Source organism: Silurus aristotelis, assembly GCF_946808225.1.
Source record: "Silurus aristotelis genome assembly, chromosome: 10".
In the NCBI taxonomy this organism is placed as follows: Eukaryota; Metazoa; Chordata; class Actinopteri; order Siluriformes; family Siluridae; genus Silurus; species Silurus aristotelis.
Window position 1 is genome coordinate 10016611 of NC_139583.1, and position 26248 is coordinate 10042858.

A 26248-nucleotide genomic window follows, 5' to 3' on the forward strand; every position below is an offset into this window, starting at 1 on the left:
GAAGAAGTTAATGCTGTTAATGCCCAACGGGTCAGAACTGTTTTGGCAGCAAAAGGGGGACCAACACAATACTAGGCAGAATTTAGAAATTTATTTAGAAAACATGTGAACCTCCACACATTGTAGATAGTATTCTGACCATGACACCCATATGTGGTGTATGTGGTTTATCAAATTGTTGCCACATAGTCTAAAGCACAGAATTGACTATGTAAACTATAGTATTTAGATTATTCACGTATTCCAGCATGATGTTGTGCAAGAACTCAACTGGCCTGTACAGAGCCCTGATCTTAACATTGTCTGCATACCTCATCTTCTCACCTGCCATGAGTGCCTGACCTCATTATTGTGAATGGCCACATATCCCTACAGCCACAGACTTTTTGGGAAATATATCCAAAAGGCTGGATATTTTTTTAAAGCAAATGGGACAAACTTGGAATAAGATGTTCACCAGCATATAAAAGTGTGAAGGTCTTGCTTATTATTTGCTACAGCTAGTTTAATCATCTGTTCCCAGTGATACAATTTACTCAGCTGATTGTGTAGAACCCAATTAAAGAAGGAGAAAAACAGCGACTTAAACGACCATAAACATAAGGAAAAGAGTGTTGTACTAGCGTATCAAGCTTGTTTAGAAAAAGCTGAGCACACAGCACTTTGAAGATTATTATTTTTCTACCTTTTTTACTTCCCTTTTTCACTCCCCCACCTGCAAAACTCATCTGAAAAGAACAAAGCATCCATGAAGGTTCCATCACAACATGCTGCTAATGCACCATCACGGTGCTTCTGGGACGAGTGTCATACAGCATTTACACAATATGTCTACACTTATTTACTCTTTTCATTGTCCTGCATCTTCTGTCCCACTGTGCTTTCTCTTCTGTGTCCTTCTGTGTCCATCTGTCTTCTCATTCTGTCTTTCTCCGTTCTCACCTTCACTTTCTAATGCAGCCTTTCTCTTTCTGTCATGTCTTCTTCTGCCCCGGTCTTTCATAATGCTTCAGAGACTTGCAAGCTTTTCAATCAGACAGCAGATTTGGAAGTCAAATGTGGCGTATTGCCCTGGGTTTCAGATCTAAGGAACTAGCGAAAGAGCTGGCTGATGTTGATGGATGTGTTCTGATTGTTAAAAGGAAACTAAGGGATGCCAGGCTTGTAATTAATTAAAATCTTGTATGATTGCACACTATAAGTTGTACAGGGTTTAGAAGAGGTAGAGACAAAACAAACATTATGCAATCAGTCATTTCTGGATGAATTTAACGAGAAAGCAATCAGATTCAAGTGCGAGCGCATGTGCTCTGCATGTCAAACAGTTTGAGAACTGATGAATGTTAGCAATGTAAACGTAAAGGGTTGAGCTGGAGGTCTTGTGTAATTGCTAATGACTCTAAAGTCGTAGTTCATTGAAGGCTAAGCCATTTTTCTCACTTCCAACCAAACTTAATAAAGTTCTCATACACCAAACATAGCATCAGGTGATGAAAATCACAGGTTTTGCATCTTTAATGCTGTGGCTAACTCAGCAGAAAGAGTGACAGACTACCAAATCGATGATGACTAAATGTGTTCCTTGCACTATGCTTCAAATGAAGAGCTCTATTTATGCTTAAGTGCACCAGTCACTGCTATGGAAAGGACAGAACCTGCCATCTCAATTACAGTGCTCAGGAAGCCGGTATGTGGGCGCTATTACTTATTCATTGCATCTGAAAGAGTTGGAAATTGGCATGAGGGCTTGCCAATTAGCCTCAGTATGCTGTGAGTTTGTTAGGATTTAACGATAATGTACTGTAATGCTCTGCTTAGCAACAGTGAACTGAGACAGACATGGCAACAATGTGATTTACTCTATGTTGCCTGATTGTGTATCAGTGCAGTGTGGGATTTCCTCTACACAAGGCAATTGTGTTGGATATTGTTCTATTAGCAACCAGAGAAATGTCAGTCGTCTTCTGCCTGCATGACTGGTTTGTTCGACTCCATACCCTCTCTGTGTCTGCCTTAGATGTGATCCATGGAGAAAACAAGGCCAGGATTAACTCGAGCTGTCAGTCACCTGTGCCAATAAACAATACGCAGACTTCCTTTTTTGCACACAAACATGTGCTGTCACTAAACTCAGATTTTGGGCCTGTCCACATGTGCATATGGAACAGTGGTACTAGAAAGCACAAAAAAAGAAAGAAAATCTATTACCACCCGACAAAAGTTTAATTATGTGTGTCTGAGGTGAAAAAGGATCTGAAAGCACTCAGTTGCAACAGGGACACATTCTGTACTGAATCCTAGGTTATAAATGCTTTTGGCAGAGCTGAAATCATTTTCATTATTCATCTGGGACTGTTGTGCAGGGGCAATTGAGTAAAAGGATATGTCTTTTGATAGACTACATTTTTAAGAAACAGACTAGAAGCAAATGTGTGTTGCTTCAGGATCCGTTATATGTTAATTTGTCACATTGTCTTGCGAAAGTCACATTCATTTTTCTATGCTAATCCCCCAGTTTTCTCTTTTTCTCTCTCTCTCTCTTTACATAGTTGTGTGGCTGTGGCCTGCTGGGTGTAGGGATCTGGTTGGCAGTGTCTCAGGGCAGCTTTGCCACCTTCTCGCCCTCCTTCCCCTCCCTCTCCGCTGCCAACCTTGTCATCGCTATAGGTGCCATTGTCATGGTGACCGGCTTCCTTGGTTGCCTTGGTGCCATCAAGGAAAACAAGTGCCTGCTCCTGAGTGTAAGTAAACCTCTGAACCCACAGCCAGGCACATACACATACACACAACACTATACACTTTGCCCTTATACACTTATTATGTAACATGGAGGAACTTGTGCAGAGTGTCAGTCTTTATTAGGGATGTAAACATATTGTTGTTTGAATAAAAAAATTATATATATATATTTTTTGTTTTGGCCCAATCTTTTTGTGAATTGTAATAGAATAGAATAGAATAGAATAGAATAGAATAGAATAGAATAGAATAGAATAGAAGAATCGTCCCAGAAATCATGATATAATGATGTTTATTCATAGTAGATTCGGATCCAGCAAAAATCGTGTGACCTTTCTAAAATGTGACAAACGGCAAAACTAATGTAACTCTGATTGAATATTTGCTATGATTTGGAAAAAAGTGTTTGTTGTCACACTAGATAGAAAGCTTGCCAGAAGGTATCTTGTTTAAACCATAGCTGAAGTTGAGGAACTGTATGTGTTGTGCGATTTTTAAAATAATTTTTCTTTTTCCCTCGAGGCAGTAGTGTTGGGGTTAAAATTGTATTTGCAATAAATAAATAAACAAATAAATAATAACACAGTTAAATTCAAAATACAGATAGAGATGTTTTAAGGACACTTAAAAGATACCGACACTGAACAGATACGGATATTGCCATTGTGTTACACCCTTAAGTTCTTCTTTGGTGCATCAATAAATTTTTGATGACTATTTGCTTCAGGTCTGTTATGATTCAGTGTTTATTTTGAAACTCTAGAGGCCTCTCGGAGATAAAAAAAAAAAAAAAACATTGAGTAATCTCATATCTAATATTGTCCATCAAATCTTATATGTTCTACTCTTGCCTATTGAATCTGGCAGCAAGTGTTTGCTAGCTGGTTTCTTAGCACTTTTTTTGTTACTCACTCAGTCATACAATGTATTATTTTCTCTTCTTCTCGCTTTTGCCCTTTCTCACATTTTACTGAGTACAACACTATTATCTCTTTTAAATAGCCCTGGTCACAGTTTAATATGGAGAGCTTGTCACATACAGGGCCTTTTATATGATTTACAAGGCTGAATAAATTGGTCAAGATAATGTTGTATCACAAGACAAACCTTTACCTTCAATCATGTCTGAGTACTTTATTAATGATCTAAATTTTTAATGGGTAGTGGGAAGCTTAACCTGATTACATATAAATACTGAACTCCTTAAACACTGAAAATTGAACAAAAGGAGCATTTTAGGGCTTTGCTATATGAATCATGGCAGTGCCTGTTAGAAGTGAGAGACTCAACTCTCCCACAGCATATATTTTATATTTGAATACCTTTTTTGTCAGTAGTGAAGCCAGTGGGATTATATGTACTTACCAAGGGCAGCTGATGTAAATTTGAATTAGCTGACCTTTTGAGCAGCCTGCTTATTAGGTATACTTATCTTGTGCATACATTTATTAACCATTTTATCATATTTGTAGATATACAATAACCAGTGGTGGACAAAGTACACAAACCAGACTCTAAACCTGGATATGTTAAGTTGATTTAAAAAAATTGGAGGAAACTGGTTGCCCTAAAAAAAAAAAAAAAAAAAAGTAATGTTTACCTGATAAACTTGAGTGAACAAAACGAAAAATTATTTTCAGTTGAATAGACTAAATGCTTTTAAGTATCTTGTTCTGTCAAATTACTCAACTTTACCTTTTACTTACATTAAATTGTATACAAAAGCAAACAACAAAAAAATATATTTTATGTTATTTCTATTTAACTTTTCATTTCAAAATACAACGAGTGACTATAACGAGTAAAGAAACAAGTTTTTGCCAATTTTTTTTTTTTTTTTACGCCTTTAAAAAAAAGAGTCAATCTTTCCAAGGCAAAAAGAAATACCTGCTGGACAAAATGGAAGTTGTTTTTCCAAACATTTTGAATAGTTCTATTACAGGGCAGGTTGTTCCATCACTGAATTCTCTTCCAAAATGATGCCCAGTCAGAAAGGGTTTAGTTGTGGACGTTTTGGCTCAAACTAAAGGATTCCTACTGAGATTTATTCATTTAAGTCCATGTTAATGACATCCTAACAAAAAAGAAACAAATTAACAAGATGACTTTATCAGGCCAGTTTTTTAATGCTGTTTTGTCAACTAAAATGTGCATGTACATAACATTTTGAGTAAAATCTGGTTTTACTCACCAGATTTACTAAACTGTGGTCATCCTGTCACACTGTCTGCTGCTCTGGAAGAACTTTGTGGAAGCTATGGGTCACACTTGCAGGGGTAAAACTGAACAGTGTCCCCGCAAGCGAGTAAGAAATCCACCTTGAGCAATAAACAGACAACTAAAAAGCCGTGGAACTCTCCTCACAGGAGTTCAAGTGCAATTGTGACGGCCCCACGGTAGCTCGAAATCTTGCACGTTAACGGATGAAATGTCTCCAATTGTTCAAAACAATGTTTTTTTCACAATTCACAAACATCTTTTTAATAAAGGAAAAGAAAATAAACCAAATTAAAAAGTAGTGTCAATAATTGAAGTATGCTGCAATTAAATTGATTAATTAGATATAAACATCCTGAACTATATGTTTGTGCAAAAACCAAAATCCAAAAAAGTTGGGACACTGTACAAATTGTGAATAATAAAGGAATGCAATCATTTACATTACATCTATTAAACTTTTATTTTATTTAAAATGTAATTAAATTTTTTTTGCTAAAACTTTATTCACAATAGAATATAGATAAAATATCAAATGTTGAAAGTGAGACATTTTGAAATGTCATGCCAATGTCATGAGATTTGTATTGGCTCATTTTGGATTTAATGAGAGCTACACATTCCAAAAAAGTTGGGACAGGTAGCAATAAGAGGCCGGAAACGTTAAATGTACATATAAGGAACAGCTGGAGGACCGATTTGCAACTTATTAGGTCAATTGGCAACATGATTAGGTATAAAAAGAGCTGTTTCGCCCTAATGCTGCGGCAAAAAATATTGGAGCAATATCAGAAAGGAGTTTCTCAAAGAAAACTTGCAAAGAGTTTGAAGTTATCATCATCTACAGTACATAATATTATAGAAAAAATTCAGAGAATCTGGAACAATCTCTGTACGGAAGGGTCAAGGCCAGAAAACCATACTGGATGCTCGTCATCTTTGGGCCCTTAGACGACACTGCATCACATACAGGAATGCTACTGTAATGAAAATCACAGCATGGGCTCAGGAATACTTCCAGAAAACATTGCCGGTGAACACAATCCACCGTGCCATTCGGCATTGCCGGCTAAAACTCTATAGGACAAAAAAGTAGCCATATCTAAACATGATCCAGAAGTGCAGGCGTTTTCTCTGGGCCAAGGCTCATTTAAAATGAACTGTGGCAAAGTGGAAAACTGTTCTGTGTTCAGACGGATCAAAATTTGAAGACTTAGAAAACTGGAACGCTGGAATCGGGTTTGTAGATACCACCAATCGAAGCTTGTTCTAAACAGAGCATGTGCTTGACACTAATTGGTGGCCTGCTGCATGCTTGACTAGATAAGTTTTTATAAAAAGTAAGATATCTGACTTTAAAAAGTAGTGAAGTTAAAGTAAAGGCCTCCTTTACTTCAGTAAAACATTTCAGTAAAGTACAGATATGCAAAAAAAGCTACTAAAAAGCACCATGACAGTGTCACTATCAAATAATGCATTAAGTACAGGTCCTGTGGTGCTCTTTTACCAACAGACTAAATTTGACTGGCAGAAAAAAGATGGGATAAAAATAAATACAAAAAATTTGGATAAACAGTTAAGTCTCCCCTGTGTGATTATGTATAATTTTACTTGTATTTTATATTCCAATCCAAACTGTAGCCATGATCACTAAAAGTATGACGCTCTTTTTGAACACCATTTACTTGTGATATTAATACTAAGACCTTAGGAAAATGGACAATGATAGAATGGACAATGGGTGAAAAGATTAAACTGGTGTGTCACTGTGCAGTCACGTAGGTTTCAGGGGACGAATAAATAGATTTCAACATGAAAGATTGAACCTAGAGCTGGAGATGAGTCGAATGCATTTCTGTGCTTCCTCTCCTGGAATAAAATGAAATTCACATCCCCAGATTCGTTCCAGCATATATTTTACATGTGACAGAAATGAAAACATAAAAGTGACACAACAATGCTGTTTATTTTCTCCATTACATAGTAGACACACAGGTAAATAAGCTTTTTTGTTTTTCAATAGTATCTATGAAATGGGGAAAAAACCAATCGACTTAACCTGTCAGTACAAAAATGCAGTAAACAAACATTTTACAGGCGTCCAGCTGCGCTAAAGCTGCTGCTCGCATGCCCTCGACCAGCTACAATCAGCAGAATGATGAATAAGAAGTGAATCAACTCGCCGAGTTAATACTTACTCCCTAGAAGCCTCATCCTGTGTAGAAGACTTCGTAAATATTTAGCAGCAAGAGAGTGAGGGGAAGTCAGTGTGTGTGTTTAATGGATGATTCATTTGAATATAACTTTTTGAACTGCCCTTCACTTGTTTCTCTCCAACTTAATGATACATCTGTGTTTTTTTCCTACTTGCAGTTCTTCATTGTCTTGCTGATTATTTTGTTGGCCGAGCTGATTCTGCTCATTCTTTTCTTCACATTCTCCGATAAGGTAAGATCTTATACTGAAATCCAATACAATCAAGTCCACAGTCTTGCACATAAAAATACTCACAATTTGTCAGAGTGTGTAGAGATTATTGTCGCTCAGTCTGTTGCTCCAGTTGTCGGTAGAGATTTCCGACGTTATCTGTTCTTCATTTGTGAGGTTGCAAACCTTGAGGAAATTTATTTGCAATGGTCGAAGATCACCTATACATTGCAACCTAATCTTGGCCAGTTGCTGCTGAGGTATTGGACTAAAACGGTCTCTTAGAGCCTACAGGTGCAGCTTCATGCGGATTTTTCCTAATGACATTGCACACATGAGCTAGAATTTAAAGGGCAGCACATACTAACCTCTTGACATTAGGATCGCTGGAGGATTAGTGTCTGGATGAAGAAGCAAGTGTCATACAACATATGCTCAAAATGCAGTCCTCTGAAGTGCACCAGCCTCCCTCAGGCTGTTTTTTTTTTTTTAAAGACCATATTATCTAAACTTTTTTATTTTTTTCTCACACGCTGTAAAACTCAGGGAAAGTGTTGGATCTGTTAAAGACCTTCTGGGAGGTTATTGTTCAGTCACCCCACTAACCTGGGCTAAAGTAATTCACTTACCCACAATGTATTAAGAGATGGGGTTGTGTTTGTCTCAGAGGCATGCTCTGTCAGAGGGAAATACTGTATTCCCTGTAGCCTTATCTCTGCTTATAGGTCACTAGGAACTTTATAGCTTCTACAGACATTTTTTCATCAGGAGGTAGATAAAAGACTTTATAGCATGGCTGCTTGTAGTGTATAGTGATTGAGTCAGCCTCTTTGTGAAAGTTGAATGTGATTATTATCATCGTTCTGATTAGCCAGAGCTCCGTGCAAGCAAATAAGATAGGAACTACAGTATATTCGTATATTGCTTTAACATAAGTAATAAAAAAATTTAAACCCTCTGCTTTTTTTTTTTTATATTGGCAAACATAAATGTCTATTTATCAAGAAATTACATTCTTAATGAATGAACACAACTGTTTCTTTTGTCACTGTGTTCCTTTGCCTCTTCTCTATCTTCTCTTTTCTGCCTCTTCTCTATCTGTTACATATTGCAGGTAGATGTTTTGTCTCTTCGTGGCCTAAAAGTTGTTTCTTTAACTTTTTAACTACACTGACAAAGATTTTTTTAGGAGAAAATTATGCAACTTTGTAACCAGCCAATCATGTGGCTGCAGTATAAAGCATGTCATACAGATTTGCATCGAAAGTTTTGGGTAAAGTTCACATTAACCATCAGAACGAGGAAGGATTTGATATCAGTGATGGGATGTTTGTTTGTGCCAGATGGGCTGGTTTTGACCGTGTGTATAACTGCTGATCTCTTGGGGATTTTCACAGACAGCAGTCTCTTGAGTTTACTCAAAATGGTGCAATAAAGAAAAAAATAAAACATTCTATTGAGTGGCAGTTCTGCAAACAGAAATACCTTGATGATAAGAGAGGTCAACGGAGCATGTCCAGACTGGTCCAATCTGACAGCAAGACTACAGTAACTCAGATAACAACTCAATGCAATTATAGCGAGGAGAAAAGCATCTCAAAATGAATCACACTGAAGCGGAAGGGCCACAAGAGCAGAAGACCACATCAGGTTCCACTTCTATCAGCCAAGAACGGAAATCACAGGCTCACCAAAAGCTGGACAGTTGAAGACTGGAAAAACATTGCCTGGTCTGATCAATCTTATTTTTTTGCTGAGGAACACAAATGGTATTTAGGTGCCAACAGCGTGAATCCATAGATGCATCCTGCCTTGTGTCAACACTCCAAGATGGTGGAGGTGGTGTAATGGTATAGAGATGCTTTTTTCTCATCCAGTATTAGAATAGTGTTTCTAATAAAGTGTGTATTTATTTCAGTGTGTGTGTTTATATATATGTGTGTGTTGCTTTAGCCATAAAGCCTTAGTGCAGATTATGTCCATATTTTGCTCTAAGCGTAATGAAAGTAGCATTACAGCCATGTGTCTTTCTCTTTATTAGCTTTTAAATGTCTCTAAGCCGCATTCCTGCTAACACCTTTAATGCCTTATTGCTGATGTCAGTCTCTGATATGATGTCATAATTTGGCTAGAAAAATATGTATGTGACCAGAGGGGGTCACACAGTATTAAAGAAAAATAAGACATACAGGAAGGATTTGTGAATGCATTTGTTTCTCTACCAGAGCCATAATTCTTATTTGTCCTACCATTTGACATCTAAATCGCGAGCTATTTATAACCATGGCTGAGATGAAGCCTAAATGGCAGCATATAAAATGCCATTAATAGAAACAATTGACGCCATGACTCACACTTTCAGAATAAAAAAGGCTGATTGTTTAATTAGGGCTGCTTTGCTTTAGTAATTGCAACCTATCTGGACTTTTAAAAGAGCTAGAGACAACAAGATGACTGACAATTAGTGTCCCATCTGTTTATGGTGTCATGGCTGTGTTTGATAGCGAGGTGAAGTCACAGGTACAGTTGGCCCTGACACTTACTAAACACACTCTCTGTGGATTACAGTGAGATATTACACCCCCACACACACACACACACACACACACACACACACACACATGCAAACGTGACCCTGTGGTGACCTGCCATCTGATTGCAGCAGATGGTGGAGGCCAGGCACCAGATTAGAGCATCCATCTTCATGCCTCTGACCTCTTTCCAGCATGCGTGGCACTGCACCCTGGCCAAATGAAGCCATATTAGCTGTTTTTATGGGAAACATGCTAGGGTAGCACTTTCTGCCACTGGCTTACAGACAGATGTGTCGTATTACCTGTGCAGTTCTCTTTCAGCTGTTAGACCAGTAGGGCTTTGGGGTAATGTGTGGGTTAACAACCCTGTTTAGACACTAATGGTAAACCTTTAATTTCTAAAAAGCAGTTTAATTTCATAGCATGCAGCAGGCTCGGGTATAGTGCATGTGCGCATAAAATGATGTGGCTACCTCAGTAATGGATATTATACCATTAATAAGAGCAGAGTCATAAGCAACATATTTTGTTTTAGTGTACAGCTTTGTAGATTCAGTGCACCATGCCATTGGTCAGTGATCTGTGCAGATTTCATGTATTTTTAATTCAGAAAGGATTCTGTGATATTACTGCTTGTGCCCTCCTGGGAATCTCATATTGCCTGTGTGCCCGTGTTTGTCAGGACAGACTGAAAATAAATACTGTAAAAGATCAGCGATGTTGTCTAATTAAATGATATGCCTGATCCTGATCAAGTATCTGCGAAGTCATGATATTAGAATAAGGTATTGCTGATTATGCATTATGTAGGCTGTAGTCAGATAAGGGGAGAAGTGTCTGAGCCTTTGAGCTCCTTACAATGTCCCAGTAGGAATCATTGCTGGTATTGCCATGTTAGAGTGGAAAATATAGTCTAGCACCACAGACGAGATGCAAGCCAAGTATATATTTTGGAAGAGGCACTTTGGGGAAAAGTATATGAAAAGTAGAGGAAATTAAATCAAAGTTGTTTTCAAATCCCATTCCAAGTGATACGGTATTTTCTCATTTGGTCTGAATGCTTAAGTCTATTCTTGGTTTCTTTCATGTTTGGTGTTTTGTTTTCACACAGATAGATTCATTCCGAAATGCTAATTGCCTGTATAGTTTTGTGCATCAGTTCTACTGTGTGGCTATTTTAGCTAATTGGAAACTAGTGCATTGCCTTATTGTTCAAATTTTTAATTATTTATTCATGTATATTATTCATAGATTTTTTTTTTGTTTTGTTTGTTTGGCCAGCTGTTTGAGTAATGCTTTTCAAAGGTTCTCATTTCCATCTAAAAAATTATGTTTTTGCGAGTTATACGCATTAAAAATCACATAATTTGACTCCTAGCACTGAATATAGATACTTTCAGACACAAATGAAACCAAGATAATAGTTTTCAAGATGCTAATACTGTAGTAATATGCTACATACTGTAGGTAACAGACTATATTGACAAAAGGTTCATGTGTGTTTTTTTTAACAATTAATTCCACATTTTGTTCCTTATTGGCTTCATAATAACCTCCACTCAGGTTGTCTGATGTTCCACTAGATTTTGGAGTGTGTTTGGAGATTTGTGCTCATTCAGCCACAAGGGTGTTAGTAAAGTCAGGTACTGTAGGGTGAGAAGGCACTTTAGATCTTCTACTTCAGCCCATGTTAGCATAATGTTCACAAAGCTTCCTTTGTGCACAGGGACATAGACATACTAGAACAGGTTTGGGTCTCCTAGTTTGAGTAAAGGGAAAAGTTTAACTTTGTGGTAAAAGTTGGGGGAAGAACCACATATAGCCAGAAAAGTCATATGACACAATACTTTTGCCCATGTAGTGTATATTGTATGTAAGACTTTTAAATTTTAAATCCTAATCAGTAGTTCCTACTCAGAACACTTTTACCGAGTACCCCATTTTCACTCCTGCCATATCAAGATCAAGATCAATGCTCTAATTAGGGACTAATGGTATTTCAAATTAGGTAGAGGTGGCAGGTGTGACAAACCTGACATTAGCTTTAATTAGTATCAGAGGCGTTGCATCCGACAGAGCCCAACTGACTTGCAATAAAAGCAGTCACACTGTCCAGACACTACTCAGCAATCTCCAACATCTGCATGTCTGTGTCCAAACTTTAACATGAGAAATGAACACTAAGCAAACATGCAACAATCACAAGCAGCCCACACATTTGTCTGTACTTTATTGAGTGTGTGCTCGAGTTCAGTTTGTTTAAACATTACCAGCGGTCAAGCTAATAAACTCAATGCATCAATGCATAAACTAAACTAAAATAAAATAAAATAAAATAAAATAAACTAATGATCACTGCATTTGTTTGTCAATAAATTGAACTCTAACTTAAGGAGATGCATTATGCCCCCTGATGAAGGAACTAGAGAAATAGGCTTCCTGTCATCCTTAGTGCAGTAGACCCCAATGTCAACAGTGCAGTAAAACACCATGCTGTGAAACGCCAGGCCTACAGTGCAGCGGACCCAAATGTGCCAACACTGCAGGGGAACACCATGGCAACACTGCAGTGAAACACAATGCAGTCACCAACCCTCTCCAGGGGCACTGTAACATTGGATATGTGATAAAGAATTTCACTGTGCTGAAATGTGTAAAGCAACTTCTTTCTTTCTTTCTTTCTTTCTTTCTTTCTTTCTTTCTTTCTTTCTTTCTTTCTTTCTTTCTTTCTTTCTTTCTTTCTTTCTTTCTTTTTTTCTTTCTTTCTTTTCTCTCTCTATTAATACACTTCATATGTTGACAGTCATAATTTTTTGCTACACATATGTTTATGTAGACATTCCTGCATAAGGTACTATAAACACACACTTAATCAAGTGCTTTAATATAAACTGTTCCAGGCATCGAACACTACTGTCTAAACAGAGCTGTTGTAGAAAATGAAGCCATACCTTTTCATTGGAATTGAGAACTCAGCAGCACTGTGGTATAATTGCATATCTCTGCCTTCACTTTAGTTTACAATACACAGCTCAGTCGCAGCGTGTTTTTCACAGATATGATAGTATAAGTATAATCTTCATGGCTCTAGGCTAATTGTAAATAGGCTGTATTAGAGCAGAGTGATTGTGCAGTACACGCTGGGGTAATTGGGTCGCTTCTGTTCAGTTGTGAAGCAGAAGCCATTATCATGTATTTTAGGCCAGTAGCACTATTCAGATCTGCTATGAGTGCAGTTACAGTGTTCTCTGTCAAATATAAGCAAAGTGAGAGAGAGAGAGAGAGAGAGAGAGAGAGAGAGAGAGAGAGAGAGAGAGAGAGAGAGAGAGAGAGAGAGAGAGAGAGAGAGAAAGTGTGTATTCTGTTTTGTTCTAATACTGTCTCTGTATAATGAGAATAAGAATTGTCAGAGGTTTTTAGGTCTTTTGATGGGTGAGATTGTAACTGTGTGTCCTCCTCTCATTTTTCTCTCACCTCTCAGCAGAATCAAGTTTGATAAAGCCTGCAGGGTTCATATGGATCCACACAGCATACGAACACCGAAATATCTTCTCATAAACAGCGTTGTGCCTCTTTCGAGAGCCCTCCTTGTCTTTTATCATTACTATTGACTATTATTGTTGGCTTTCTGCATCATACCAGCAACACTGTAATTTTTTTTGGTTAAGGTGCATTTGTAGCTGGATTTTTCTAGTAGAACCCATTGGTAATGCCTCTGATTAATGGTGATATTAATATGAACAAATAGGTTTATGCATTTGATACCCAATGGCAGTTTCATAGTTACATAATAAACCCACTGATGAGAAATGTATTTAACACAGTCCGGGCACAGCAGCCAGTAAGGAGAATTGTACCAAATTGTACCAATTTTATAGCTCATTTCATATCTACGTGCTCACTGGGCCAAATCATCACCTGATAATTTAATGGCATAAATTATATATACTGTAGTGGGCTAGAAATGCACCACTTAGAGCCAAATATTTTTTAAATGCGTTATGCATCTCTATCCAAATGTATGCTGTATCTGTCGGCTAACTGTGTTTTTCTTCCTAGTGCTAAGTTTTAGATGAATGATGGATGTTTATTTCTGGCTTTGTTGCTGTTTTAGGTCAGCAAGAATGCAAAGCAGGATCTGAAAGATGGCCTGTCTCTGTACTACTCAGAAAACAATGTCGGCCTGAAGAACGCCTGGAATATCATCCAAGCTGAGGTACACATACACATTGCACTTCTGATCTGTAGCATCAGTACATTGTCTCCAAGCAGAGTTTGTCAATTGTGTTTTTTTTTTTTTTTTTTTTTTTTTTTTTGACAAATAGTTTGGAGTAGAGATTTCAGTAAAGGCACCCAAAAGCAAGAAAGGGTTCTGTACATTTGAATTTCAAAAGACCAACAACAAGCCACTGGCAGCATCTGACAACAGTTGAATCATGATTTTTTTTTTTTTTTTTGCAAGAATCTAAAAGAGACTAGCTGAAGTGAGAAATTGCTGGGTAAGACAGAAGGAATATTGGAGAACTGCAGGCAGGCTTTCTGGCTATTTTCTTCTCTTTTTCATCAGCTGTGTAATATTGACTTTGTCAATTTGTCACTTTGTTATCTTCTCGGCATTGCACAGTGGAAGTGTTGTGGCGTGACTGGGTTTACAGACTGGCATGAGGCTCTGAAAGAGAAGGTGGTGCCTGACCGATGCTGCCAGGAACACTATCAGGACTGCGGACGCAACGTCACCAACGAGTTCTGGAAGCGGGTAAGTGGTGAAGAGGATACAAAACAGTAGTGTGTTTGGGATCACGTGGATTTTTCCAAATACCAAAGCTTGGATATATAGTGAGAATAATTTAATCGTGATGATAGTGTGCCATCACTACAGCAAAAGCCATTATGCTTGTCTTTCTTGATTAGTTCAAATCAAGGTAAATAAAGAAAAAGTTAGCGCTAAACTATTATGCTAAGAAATATTCTTTATTTTTGCTTATTAAGCTTTTACAGCAGAAAGGTGTTCAAACCTAAAGATGAGGATGCTTACACCAGCAAATTAATATATGGATACAAAATTAAGACATTTTAAGACTAGATTGATGATGATCCATGAACAGCACTTTTTCACTGACTTCTTTCACAGTTCTTTTAATGCTTAATCTGCGTGATTAGCTTTTGATCATTTCTAATTGTTACTGAGCTGGTTAATAACCTGTCACCACTGTGTTGTGGAAGGCAGTTAAAAAAGAAGGCAGTACAGCTCATATGAAACCATTTGAATCAAGTCTGCCTCTTCTGTGCAGCTGTAAGTAAGAAAACAAGAATCAAATTCACAAAAAAACATCCAATTTCTTACAGATATCCACATCATGTCATGCCTCTAGTACATTATACTCTAATACACCACTCATGTCTCGCAGCTTGTGGAAGAACAAAAGCTTTGTGGATGCTCGACTCGCTCATTCCTACGTGTTTCTAGCACAAGCACAGCTCATGAGTTCATGTTGCCAGGGAGAAATTTCGGAGTCCACAAATGAAAGCTTTTGTAGATTTGTATCATTAAATGTTAGTTTTGGAGAATGTTTATTAAATTGCAGATATTGCCTGTCCCAAGGAATTTATTCACTTATTAAGCCATGGGTTTGATTACAACTTAAGGGGCAAAGCATTTCACCAAAGAGACTATTTAAAGAATCTTCAAGCATGAAGAGTAACTGGGTTTTGTAGAAACCAGGCAGAGAGATGGATGGATGGATGGATGGATGGATGGATAGATAGATAGATAGATAGATAGATAGATAGATAGATAGATAGATAGATAGATAGATAGATAGATGGATAGATGGATAGATGGACGGACGGACGGACGGACGGACGGACGGACGGACGGACGGACAGATAGATAGATAGATAGATAGATAGATAGATAGATAGATAGATAGATAGATAGATAGATAGATAGATTGTTCGATTGATTGATTGTTCGATTGATTAATTGTTCAAACGATCACATTATTATTAACCCAGTGGAAAATTCACTCATTACAGAAGCGGAAAGCGTTAGAAGTGTACTAAAACGTATTTATCATATTAAATGCAGCTAAACAAGGATAAACATGTATACAAAAAAGATTGACAGATGGATTTAATTTATTTCTTCGGGTATTTTTTTACATGAATATGCCGGTAAGTTGCGAGTGTGTGGGTGAGCTTGCAAATAATTTCACAGCAGATTCATTTAGAGTGCTATAAACTTTAAAATGGCATTCTGAGTGCATAAACAAGGCTTTCTGGTTACTTATTCAAACTTGTACTCTCATGCCACAGCCTGTTCTACAAACATAAAGGAGCAGCTTCAGTGTTTGCCACTCAGCTTATTTGCATTTAGTATGTTGGGAAGGATTTGGAGGGCAGAGTGGTTAAAAAGATGGTTTCCGACCCCCTGTTAAGGCAGATTGTTCCCAGAATATTAATTGCTCCATGTATCTCGTGTGAAACTGGAGGCGATTCTGTGCTCTGACAATAGTCCAGCTGATATATTCTTAGCTTTTCTCCTTGGAGTCAACATCAATGTTTGATTTTTCACTTTATTTGAAAAGAGCACACTTCGAAATGTGTATTAAAATAGGGTGAATACCTTAAAATATGTGGTCTAGAATTATTGGTTATGTGAACGCTTATACAGGAAATATGAACAGACAGCTAGGAAGCATATGGTTTGTGAATCAGGAATTTATATATTCATTCAAATATTGCATGAAATTAGATTTGCATTGTTTTTATCTTTTTTGGGGTTGAAACCTTTTTTATTATTAATGAATGATATTGAATGAAATGCAGAGATCGGTAAAAGCTTCCTTTCATGTTTGAGCAGCTCTAAAAGCTGTCTTTTTAATCCCTTCTATTAAAAAACAGACAGAAAAAATTATGTGTATTATTAGTGTCAATGTGTTTTTAAAAATTTCAGGATTCTACAAGCTCCTTACCTTTTTTGTTTTATTTTCATTGATTTTATGTGAACAGTGCAGCAAGAAATCGGCCTTTTCTTTTCCAATTGTTCACGCTGTCCACTATATCCCAGTATGTCACATAGCCAATGCATTTGTATTATACTGTTCCTTAAAACTATTAAAACTAATTCTCCAGCTCTTCAAATTTTCAGTCAGAGCCAAGCTGATTAACGATTTATCACACGAGCGTTGCAGATGTCATTATTTAGTGATATGTTAAGCTAGTCTTCCTTGTTTGTTAAAAAACATGTGTATCCATTTGCTCACCTACTCTCACCTACTAGGGCTGTAAATTCATACTGCTGCCTGAATGAGCTACAGAATGCTCACCCTAGCAGATCAATATATGGATAATGTACAGCAGTGGCATGCTATGTTTTAAAATGCCTTTGTATTTATGAGTTTATTCTAGAAGTCAATATTATGTGTTTGTGTGATTGTTGCAGGGTTGCTTTGAGAAGGTGGAGGATTGGCTGGATGATAACAAGCACCTGCTCGGAACTATTGCCATGTGTATCTTGGTCGTCCAGGTAATACTATTTGTGGCAGTAAGCATGTGGGTCTATTTGTAATGTTTGTTTTTGTGTTTATGTAGTATGGGGGGTGTTTCTGTATCTCTGTCCACATAAGCATGTGTGTGTTCCTGTCTCCATCTTTTTATGTGCCACATTGGAAGTGGTGAGTGCAGTCAGTACATGTTTAGTTTTCAGATTCAGCTGCACAGTCAGCAAAAAAACAGTGCATTCAGACCATTGGGAGCCATTTACATTTTTCAAATCATATTTTTAATGTTCTAGTGTCAGACGTAGCATCTTGTTATAGTAAAATAAATAATATAGTAGGTGTTTATGCTCAGGAGAAGCTCAGCCTTACTCTAAGCATCCATAAAAAAAATGCACTTTCACATTTATCCAGAGATCTTTTCAAACCTGATGGACATTTATCAGTTTTTTACACACTACACACACTTGTCTCAGTTTATACAGGCACTGCGCACTTTAATAGAAACACGTGCTCATCTGCACCTGTTCATTAATGCAGTATCCACATAGCCAATCAAGTGAGAGCAGCACAATGCATAAAATAGTAGAGCTGTGGAGCTTCAGTTAATGTTCACATCAAACATCAGAATATGGAAAAACAAAAGTGACTTCAACTGTGTCTTGGTTCTCAGTGCCAGATGGGCTGGTTTGAGTATTTCATAAACTGCTGATCTCATGAGAGATTTTTTCCACACACACTGAGTGTACACTCAGGAATTTTATTTTATGTACACACTCAGTAATTGCATCTCATACACTCAAAAATCACATGAATAATCAGATCTTAAACTCTCAGTAATCACATATTATACTCTTAGTAATCTCGTCCATGACATTCAATAATCGCTGACAAACATGACACTGCATAAATCACTTTGACATCACCGTTGTAGTTAAACCTTATAAAGCACCTTAAATGTAAAGGTTGATGTATTGTACTTGACCTGCTGAAGATGAAGTCAATGATTTTGCAGAACACTTTTTAATGTTTGGTTCAATTTGCCTGTATGTTGGCAGCTGTCAATAAAACATCTGTTCAGGGGTGAAAACTCTATATCTGTGGCAGCCCAGGTGCTGTAAATCACAGGAAAAATAAATGCGGTGAGCCCTTAACACCCAACCAATCAGAACTCTACTTACCTGTCAATCACATTGCCTGACACCTCGCCTTCTTCTCGCTTGGTCTTGGCAGGTTTCGGTGACGTGGCTTCAAAGAAAATACAATTAGCATTAATTTGAATGTACCAAAAAGCCTTAATACACAATATTGCCAAAAGTTTGCGGAAAACTGGTCATAAGTATTTAAGCTTTTTGAGCATCACATTCCACATTTAATTCCCTCCACTCTTCTGAGAAGATGTTCCACAAGATTTTGGAGTGTGCTTGTAGAGATTTGTGCTTATTCACAACGGTGTTGGTAAAGTCAGACCTGGGGTGCGTTCCAATTCATCCCAAAGGTGTTCAATAGGGTTAAAGTCAGAGCTCTATAGCAGGAGATCTTCCACTCCAACCCATGCAAAGCATATCTTTTGTGCACAGGGACACTGTCATGCTGGAACAGGTTTGGGTCTCCTAGTTCAGATGAAGGAAAACTTTTATGCTGCTGCATCCAAAGACATTCTATACAATTGTGTGCCTTCAGCATTGTGATAAAAGTTTGGAAAAGAACTAGGGGCGCTCCGATCAGGATTTTTGAAACGAATACCGAGCCCCGATCACTGGAAGCTGTATTGAACATAACCAATGCCGATCACCGATTACAGGGTCTATTTGAAGCCTTTTATTTATCAATCTGTTCATTTATTTATGATACATGATAAATAACATCAAATAGCACCAAGTTAAAAAATAGAGAAAATTGCATTAATGACCTTATTGTTTGGTCGTTGTTGCTTTGAGTGTATGAACATTATTTTTTATAGAGAAAATCAAATGAAGATTAATGAAGAACACAAAAAAATAAATATATATAAATCCTGCCGTTCATTGCGCCCCACCTGTCATGTCTTTATTTCCCACTAGAAGGCCGCGCCCCACACATTGAGAACCATTGGTGTAACGTAAATCCAAGTAGACATGAGTCCCTTCGTATTTCACAATGGACAGTGGCTGATGATCAATTCTTATGAATTCCATTATTTTGTCAAATATTTCTTTATGCTTCTTACTGTCCTTCGAGACATCCCTGTTACAGACAGCTGAGTGAGTCGCACTTGAGTTGTTAAATTGTCCCTCTCTCTTATCGCTAGCCAACTTTAAAAACTATTTAGCATATCACTTTAAGTGACCAAACTTGAAATGTCTAAGGTTGGTGGTGTTTTGGCTGCTTCCCGCCTCATAGAATGTTCTTGGTACACATGTTACAGATTGTTAATTTACTGTATTTCTTTTTCACAGACCTTGTAGAATTTTTAGACCGGTGAAGCCATTTGTCTCGCAAAAATTGGTCTGGCAAGTTTTGCATCATCTTATCTGCCCTTCTGGATCGGCCTTTCTAGAGACCGCTGATCAAACTTCCCAACGCGATTATCGTGCAATATGATCTGTGACCTATCAATCAGAGCGCCCTTATAAAAAAACCCACATATGGCCGGGAAAATCAGGTGTCCCAGAACAATTGTTTATATATTGTATATAGTTAATAATAAATTTTACAATATGTCACATGTGTGATAGAGGAAAAGGGAAACCCTAATCTTGCTGCTCTTTTTTGACAGTGGTTTACTGAGTTATCAGTCTATAATTGGCCATATATGGTAATTATATACAATTGTGGACTTAAATTTATCCACAGGAAATTTAAGATGCAGAAGGAAACCGAGAGTGATTGATGTATAATAAAGAACACGTGTTGCTACTTTAAGATAATGGCTGCTAGACGTCTGTAGACTTTGATGTGTGAATTCAGGACGGTTTGAAATGGAAACTTCAAAGCGTCCGCATGTCCATAGTGCACCTCAATTTTTCCCCTCATTGGCATAATGCTTCTCTACAACACACATTACTTTATCGAGAAGGCAGAAAAATAGCTTGAATGCAAAACACTAATGTGAGGGAACACCAGTTTCTTCCCCTGTGAATCAGATAAGGTGTGTTTACAAAGTCTTCCATCAGTGCTCTACTTTATCCCACATTTTACAAACCTCATATTCAAAGTGCAGTGTTCAGCAGCATTCACTTTGTTTGAGCTGTGTGTGTGTGTGTGTGTGTGTGTGTGTGTGTGTGTGTGTGTGTGTGTGTGTGTGTGTGTGTGTGTGTGTGTGTGTTTGAGCTGTTTCTGAGCCAAGTCTCATGTCAGTTCTCCATATAAATCCACGTTTTGCAAACCTTGTATTCAAAGTGCAGTGTTCAGCAGCATTTATTGTGTTCGAGCTGTGTGTGTACCTTGTTTGCATTCTGTGTGTTTGGGCTGACCTTGTTTGAAGTGTGTGTGCATGTATGTGTGTTTGAGATGTGTGTTGACTCCTTATATCTTACTCTGCACATTCTGGATCTGTTCTTTGTTTTGCAGCTCCTGGGTATGGCCTTTTCCATGACGTTGTTTCACCAGATCCACAGAACAGGGAAGAAGTACAATGCCTAGCTGGACTCCAGTACAGGCAGAGGCTTATGGGACTGATACTGGAAGAAAATCTCCTTAAGATCTTCTACATCTCCTAACCTTATCTCCTGCTCTCCCCAAACCACCCTGTAGAGACAACAACCATGCGTCCCTTTTGTTCTTCTTTCACTTCTCTCTTGTGACACCATTCACCTGCCAAAGAGAACGAGAGACAGAGAGGAAGGAGTTCAGACTCTTTGGCCAGGAAGTCCTGTACTGGCTGTGTCCCTTTTCCTACTCCTTTAGAACTTGTTTTATTTGTATGCTTGAACTGACTAACAATTGCAGGAAGGAGGATATCATGGCATCAATAAACTGCATTGCTCTACTAATGTATAATTCTCACCCTGCAAGGAAAGCAGAAGATATTATACAAGACTAACCATGCCATCCCAAAAGTGGTGTGCTTTTTAAATGTTATTCACGTGTTCAAATTCCCTTGACAATGAAAATGAAAGAAGGCTTCATCCTGGCCTTTGCAGCTTTTTGCTAGGTGGAAACCGCTGTCATTTTAGTGGACGATTATTTTTTGTTTGTTTTTGCTGGGTTTTTTTTCCCTCTCTCTTCTTCTACCCCAGTCCTTTAATGCTCATCTTTATGCATCAGAGGAGTGAAGTGTTTCCTGAGTTTGCTGAGTAGGACTCTGGGTTGCTGTAGATGGTCAGAGAAGGACTTGGTTTGTTCTAATTACGCACTAGCACAGATTTATACTGAATGATTCGAAACAGATGTAAGTAAGTCGGAAAATTAAAGTGTGTATTGAACGTCACATCAGGAGGACAGACAACTGCAGATGTTTCTCCCTTTTCCACATGTTGAAGTACCCGAATACACCGTCATAATGCCTTGTCTAAATTCAGATTAACATCTGCTTAGTAAGACTACTCTCACACTTTAAAGCCAGTGCTGTACAGTTTTTTTTTCTAGTTGTTCTAATAGTCAGAAATCTCACATAAGTGAAGGTCGAGTCATCTTTCGCATGTTAACGTTTCATTCAGAGCTATGAAATGTGCACATGACCCATTGATCATCAGAGGACAGAGGTTTTTTTGTCTGTTTCTGAATACTCTTCACGCTTTTCCCTCTTTATGCCCGTCATCTGTTTATATTTTTATTCAAGCATTTTCAAGGCTAGGATATGCCACAAAGTTTATAGTACTTTCTATTTCAGCTGACATTCCTCTTAGATGAGCTGGTTTTGTATTTGTACCTTTAGTTCAGATACAGTTCTAGCATCTAAATCTGTCATCTCTACCTGCTTCTCCTTAGAGGAGAGTACAAGATCAATGACAGTGCTTTTAGCTTAAGGTTTTTTTTTTAAGGGCTTAATTGCTGTCCAGCAGACCATCATTTATTTTGTCCAGACTGCGATTGTTGTCTAACATCCTGGCAAGAAAAAGGGTCAACAGCTATCTCTTATCCAGCTCAGAACTCAGATAGCATTGCCTTCCCCTAAAATGTTCGGAAATAGTGCAGATTGTGCTGACAGTAACAAAAAACACCACTCATTTAATTGGATATCAGTCAAAACACAGAACTGCTGTTTACTGTAGTTTGGCGGGAAAAATTGGTTTAATACAATCCAGGGACCAGAGGTGGTCAGCAGTTTAGATTTTTATCCTGATATGCAGACAAATGGACAAAATTTGTATTCTGCTTGGGATGAGTATAGAACCGCTGTCACTATGCATTGCTGCTATGTGAGATGTTGTTTGAGGTTCATAAGAGGATAAGGACGTGAGGAGAAAGATTAACTATGACGAAGAAACGGTGCAGACTCTAACACAATAAGTCCAGCTTGCTAACACCTTGTGAATATCAGGGCTGATTGGGATTGGCATTGAGCTGAAATCACAGCAGACTAAAAGCTGCAGTAGATGAAGCACGGAGAAACACGGAGCGGTGTGTCATAAGGTTCCTTGAGCCTAGAGTCACAGTTTTATAAGAAACATTAATTTTCTCAGAATTTGTATGGAATTGTGTGCTTTATAATACAAACTGAACTGTTTTCATGATAAATCTTTTACATGGTGGGCCTTTGCTTTCCCCTGATATTGGTTTAAAGGAAGGAGGTAAGACATACGTACGTATATAAGCTCTCACTGTAATAGTGCCTCCACAGTAGTAGACTTATTATAAACATAAACACAAAGTAGACTACAGTCCTACATTTACATTATTAAAGTGATTTTGTAATGAGGTATGACATCACACAAAAACAAAATCAACTCTGTGGCCCCAAGAGGTTTGGATTTTATAAATCATTCAGTTTATCCCTTACTGCCATCCTACACTTAGTGTTTTTCCTGCGCAACATCTCAGATATAACAATGGAAAATGATGCATGTGTTTATCTTTATCTTTAATTTGCTTTGTAGTCTCAGAAAAACTTTCTGTAATATCGAACTGCACAAGGAGAAACCAAACCTGTTAAGCAGGGTTATCTCATTTTTGCATTCTTGCTTTTTTTTTTTTTTTGTATATTGGTTGCCATGTTTGTCTGGTTTTATTCCATATGCTGTTTTCATTATTTTATTCTGTTTTCTATTAGTTTTCTTTTAAATCCAAGGTCACCACTATGTGAAGAAAATTGGCATCGGTTATATTTTTTTGAAAAGGCACACGATTATTGTCCTTTTGAATTAATTTCTGTTGCGTTTTCAGATTCGGCCATATTTTTAATAGACTAATACTTTCTGCACATTCAAGAAGTGATTATATTTTAACAATTGGCTTTTCTGAGTGTACGATATGATTTAAAGCCGATATAGCCATTGTAATCTTTTATAAATGATGTTTTTTTACTGAGCTGTTCTTCACACTTTGCTAAGCTCTATATGTCATTAGTTCATCAATAGCCATTATTACTGGTTTAACACTGAGATATTCTTTGCCTATCAAAAGTTTGGAAACACCTCGTCTTTTATTGCTTTTGAGGGACACATGCGGGTTTCTTTTGTTTATATGCAACAAATTGGTAATTTAACACAGTATGTAGATATAATTTGACCAAACAAATATATAAATGTACAGATGTTAAACTTTATTTTCATTGGAAAAAAGCCCACCTTAGCAGGAATAACAGCTTTACACACTCTTGGCATCCAGAAATAAGGCTCCAATCTTCCCTGCTCCAAAACAACCCCAAACCATTAAGCTTCCACCTCCATGTTTGATTGAGAGACAGTCTGCTAACATCTTCTCTCCTATTCTCTATCAAGTTTCTCTGTTAGTGCCAAAGTTGTCAAATTTGGACTAATCTGTCCAAAGATCATTTTTACAGTCATTCACTGTCCAATGCTTATGTTTTTACCTTTTTACCATGTTCGCTGCATATAAACAAAAGGAACATGCATATGTCTCAAAAACCATAAAAGACTAGGTTTTCTAAAACCTTTGACAGGCACTGGACAGTGGACAAACTAAGTTTGGCTTTTCTGATTGTACATTTTAGGAAATAATTTTCTCAAATATCATTTCAACTCATTTTATATTCATTTCCCTGTCATTTTATTTCTATTCGATTTTTTTACTTGTAATTTTGAGAGTGTTTTGTCCATGTTGCTGTTTGTATTCTTATGTGCAAAGGAGCATTATATATGTAACACTTCTAAATAATCATTATACAATATAACTTATCTACATGTTCCACTCTTTCTTTGAAGCACTGCCAGTAAATGACTAACTTGGTTAGAAAATAGGGATTTGGACAACTCATTTCTGCCATATCTATATTTTTCTATTAATGTCCTGACCCAGTGCTAGCCTATGTTTTAGAGTTGAAGTTGAAGCTCCTGAGTGAGGTGTTTAATGTCATGCTGTCTTGGCACATCTAATTTCATGCCAAACCAGATTTTGTCCTGTGGAGTTTTTGCTACATGTAAAGCACTATAAATATCTATGTTAGGTGGTGCACTAAATGTCATTCTTTAAATCCTAGTATTTTTTAAATAAAGGAGAGTGGGTCGCAAAATCCTGTCATTTATTTTTAGTGACTAATCCTCAAATGTGATTCTGTCCTACCTAAGTGTGAGTATGCATGCCAAAAAGCTTTCAACAAAGTCACTAAGTGATGCATGATGTGGTATTTCCAATTTGTCGTTCTGCCATCTTTCCCTTCCTTCTTTTCGCCTCATACACGTCAGACCACATGTACGCCCATATGGAGCCAGCTGCATGGCAGCTTGTTACTGAGGGTAGAGCTACAGGTTTCCTGTGTTTCAAAGCTAAATAAATTCTAATCTCCCCTTACAAGTGCGAAGATTTTGGTGGAACGCTACACAACCCCATGCTGCCTACTTCGAGTTTAGCTTCAGTTCAGCTTTCCATCATTTCCTTTTCTAGCCAAATTACCTGTCACTTACAAAGTGTGGATAAGCTGCTCTGCCAGACTTGTAAACCAACTAAATTTAATGTGCCTTCACTCTCCAAACAGGAGACACACAAAAAAAGGATTGTCCAAGTGGCACATTTAGGTCACAGTGTCTTGGTCCCACAGTCCAAGACCCATAACTTTTGGTAGGAACACTTTTACACCACAGACTCCTAGCAGGCATCTGAGTACCTCATGACTCGCATCGAATGATGCCTAAATAGTTCCCTTTCATTAAAATGCACCATGGAGCGTGCTCCTGAAGGAAATCCTTAAGACAGGATGCTTTACAACCAAAAACATCAGCTTACTTACTTGATAGCAATGTCACAGCTAAACACATTAAGTTTCAATTCCGGCCAGATAAATATTAGGATCTTAGAGTCTCTTTGATATCAGACCCAAACAAGATATTGCTCTGATCCAAGAAGTCTTTTTGTTTATTTTTGGGAAGCATTATGTTCTTGTCCATGTCTATGTTTAAAATAGTTTTTAAAGAATGTTTCTTTTTTGTCAAACCACACAACCTCAATCAGCAGATAAAGTTTTTCCTCATATACTTTTTTGCATAGTGCTTTTAACATTGGACATTGCCCCAAAGCAGCTTTACAGAGGTAACAAGCTTATAAAGTTTAAATTTACAAGGTAAGTGCCTTTAAGTTTATCCCTTATAAGCGAGCCAGTGGCAAATGTGGCAAGGAAAAACTCTCTGAGATGCTATGAAGAAGAAACCTTGAGAGGAACCACAATCAAAAGGGAAACCCATCCTCATCTGAGTGGCAACAAATGTCTATCAGTTCCATCAACTTCATTGATCT

The 26248-nt window shown here is 37.6% G+C and overlaps 1 protein-coding gene across 7 annotated transcripts in view; it reads left to right on the forward strand.

Moving 5' to 3' along the window:
• tspan9a (tetraspanin 9a) overlaps positions 1–25031 on the forward strand; it is a 222632-nt gene extending 197601 nt beyond the window's left edge. For all 7 annotated transcript variants that reach the window (XM_083551978.1, XM_083551981.1, XM_083551980.1 and 4 more), the window contains 6 exons: positions 2550–2741; positions 7330–7404; positions 14032–14133; positions 14542–14673; positions 17362–17445; positions 20969–25031. In XM_083551978.1, coding sequence (XP_083408104.1) covers positions 2550–2741; positions 7330–7404; positions 14032–14133; positions 14542–14673; positions 17362–17445; positions 20969–21040 — 657 coding nt within the window. In that variant the 3' untranslated portion in view covers positions 21041–25031. The remainder of the gene's footprint in view (positions 1–2549; positions 2742–7329; positions 7405–14031; positions 14134–14541; positions 14674–17361; positions 17446–20968) is intronic.
• The last annotated feature ends 1217 nt before the right edge of the window (positions 25032–26248 follow it).